At 40.8% G+C, this 3147-nt stretch overlaps 1 protein-coding gene across 1 annotated transcript in view; it reads right to left on the reverse strand.

Moving 5' to 3' along the window:
- Positions 1-718: 718 nt before the first annotated feature.
- The window catches only part of LOC112122718 (vesicle-associated membrane protein 2-like), a 5703-nt gene continuing 3274 nt past the window's right edge, over positions 719-3147 (reverse strand). The window contains exons 3-4 of the mRNA XM_024221446.1: positions 2636-2794; positions 719-778 (exon numbers count right to left, since the gene is read on the reverse strand). Coding sequence (XP_024077214.1) covers positions 719-778; positions 2636-2794 — 219 coding nt within the window. The remainder of the gene's footprint in view (positions 779-2635; positions 2795-3147) is intronic.

Consider the following 3147-nt stretch of genomic DNA (forward strand, 5'->3'; position numbering starts at 1 on the left):
CTTCCTTTCTGTAATCCTTCCTTTCTGATACTAATGTCTCTATCTGTGTATGAAATCTGAACACAGAGTCCTGTTATTATGAGATCTCTGCTTTGCCGCCTATACGATTGTGACCCGTTGTTCATATTCTATTTCCAGCTATTATATAGATATGCAGAATACAAGACACTCCCTGTGTAACCGAGAACTCAAGGCAGCTTTGGGCCAGGTTTTAGATATCTAAAGATGCAGATAGGCACCTCGTGGGATTTTCAAAAGCACCTACATGCTTAACTGCCATTGACTGGCACTATTGAAAAATCACACTAGGCACCTCTATGTACCTTACAATTTGGCCTGCTGTCCAGATTCTATAACAGAGAGTTAATTTACAGGACTAAGTCTTCTCCCGCTAATGTAAATAGGGTTTGTGTCATGGTTTTTAATGAGAGTAGGATTGAAGCTCATTGAGATTGCATAAAAATTTACCTAATCCTGAAATGGTGACATTTAAACTGGGAGAAACGATGTAATATAACAGAGTGTGTGCCATTAAAACTTGGATGTTTCCAACCCATAGTCAATTAATGTTCAGTGAAATTTACAGTATATCTCCTTATAACAGCAGGACACTTGAAGGGAATATTCACAGTCAGACTATCTTCCTAAATGTTTTATTTTCTTCGACATGAGGACATTGGAAATCACAGAGCTATTTAGATTGTAAATAAAAAATGAATTACTTACTTATAATTACAATAAGAATGACTGCACATACTACACCAAGGATGATCATCATCTATAAAGAGATTTAAAGAAAGAAAAATGTGGTCTTTGCACTGTAAAAGGTCGCTCCTGGTTTTGTCTTTAGGTGGGCTGTTCACTCTGTCCCAGTGTTCTTAGTCCTTGCACAGACACCCTGTAATCAATTTTTATAGGCCCCAAATGTAGCATTTCCTAGAACCGAGACAATCTGAGAGAGAGCATCTGTTAAGATACAGACTAACACGTTTGCAGCTGTGTTCGCTGGCTGTATTATAGCCTAAGTTACAATGTGGCCAGTTAATATGGCTTCAGATGTATTCACCAGTATCTCAACAGGACTTTTAATCATGGTAAAATAACTGGATTAGCCAACATGATTGAAAAGCACATACTTTGTGAGAGTCAAGATGGGCCCTAATGTGTGACAGGAAGGAAGAGCCAACAATTGGTACTGGCCACTTCTCCTCCCGCTCTACTCCTCCACTGACTCCTGAGTCTGGAAGCTTTCTTCACTTTACTTTCTTTTCAGGGGGAGCAGGGAGGACCTGGGGGGTCAGGGTAGGGGTCAGGATCCAGCCTTGGAGACAGCTGGTCTTACTTGGGAAGGAGGTGAATTGCCAGTAGCACCACAGGTTTCTAGGGGAGACAGAAATGAAGCCAGGCAACTGGGTTGGGGCTTGCACTGGGGAGGCATATAGATGGGTGTTTGGCATGGGTACAGGGAGAAGGAGGGCTGAGGGGTGGGGGTTGGAAAGGATGATACTGGAGTGGAGGACTAGGTGGTTTCAGGATGGGAAGGAAGAGGGGGTCTTCCTTGTTCAAGGGAGAGGATGAGTCTGTTGAGGGGTAGGAGCAAGATTTTGCTGAATTCAATCTTTGCTTAGCCTTAATCTGGCCCTGTTGAAGAGATTCTCTTCTTCCTTTATTTCCTATGGTGGCCTGAGGAGGCCCTGGGTCTGGTGGCTTCCTCCTCCAGAAGCTTACCTCCATGAAGGAGAAAGAGGTTCATCAATCCCCAAAAGGAGAGAAAGGCTCTTCCACCCACTCCTCATGTATGCTATGCAGATACTGGCTTTGTGAATGTTTTCAAGTGTATTTTTATTGTGTTGGGACTGAGGTTTTTGCATGTTGTATCAATTTCTTCAGTTTTCGTGTCACATGCTCTCACACTTAGATTTTTATATTAAACAATTTTCCCCATAGAAACAGTTGGGTTTGAATTATGTGAGATGAGGGTGAGGTGGGAAATTCTTGCAAAAAAAAAAATCTAAAAACTTATGAAACCCCCAACTTTTAGAAAATATTCTAGAGAGTTTGTGAAATCCAAAAGTTGGCTGGAGTTAAGATAGTAACTATTGACACTTAACAAGAGCTTTGGAAGGGATATAACTGCTCAAACTTCAGTATAGAAGCCAACTTCTAATTATTTGGGGGAAGTTAGAAAGAAACTTCCCCTGGGGAAAGCTTATTCCATAACTGCCTATTGCAGGGTTTCTTGTACCTTCTTCTGAAGCTGCCAGTGCTAGACAGTTTCAGAGGCAGGATACTGGGCTAGATGGATCCCTAGATTGATTCTGTATTGTAATTCCTATGTTCTCTCATTCCTGTCTCCAGAAATTGGTTGAAGCCTCATAATTACGATTCAAATTTCATATAGCACAAAGATCTGTGGTTCTCTGAGCCACAGTGTAGGTTAAGTCTATCTCTATTCAAAGTCACTATAGCTTCCAAAGACTATCCTATTGGTTTAAAGAGTAGCATATCTTAATTTTCAGCATTAAGAAAAAGGGTAATTTAAAGTCAACCTACTGTTACAAGGGCTCATTAAAACAAAGTGAAAGTAAACAATTAACATGTGGCAGATTTAACAAGAGATACCTATCTTCTTTACCTTGCAGTTTTTCCACCAGTATTTTCTCTTCAATTTGGCTGCACTAGTTTCAAACTGTGAGGCACCAGCTTGTAATGCATCTGCCCGGTTGTCAAGCTCTGAAAGCTTTTGGTCTCTTTCTAGAACCTTGTCTACATTCACTCGCATGATGTCCACCACCTGAAAAGATAACCTTCAGTTAGCACACTCCATACATGGCTGTATTCATAGGACTGACATATCATGGCGAGTGGGAAGGCTCCCTTTGCTATCAAGGTAAAAATTATGGCTTGCTGTTATATAGACAATTCCTCTATATCGGGGTAACTCAAGGGAGCCCTAGATAGACAGTAAGGTGCACATAATCATGCTGAGCTCAAGTGTCCTTACAGACTATAAAATACAAAGACATTAAAATGTACTCTAGTTATTTCCATGAAGTTTTTTAGAGGAACATGCACTGGTGCTTTAACACAGTCAGGGCCGGCTCTGGCTTTTTGGCCACACCAAGCAAAAAAAAAAAAAAAAAAAAA

The sequence above is a fragment of the Terrapene carolina genome, unplaced genomic scaffold (genome assembly GCF_002925995.2).
Source record: "Terrapene carolina triunguis isolate 2854851 unplaced genomic scaffold, T_m_triunguis-2.0 Scaffold88, whole genome shotgun sequence".
Taxonomy (NCBI): Eukaryota; Metazoa; Chordata; order Testudines; family Emydidae; genus Terrapene; species Terrapene triunguis.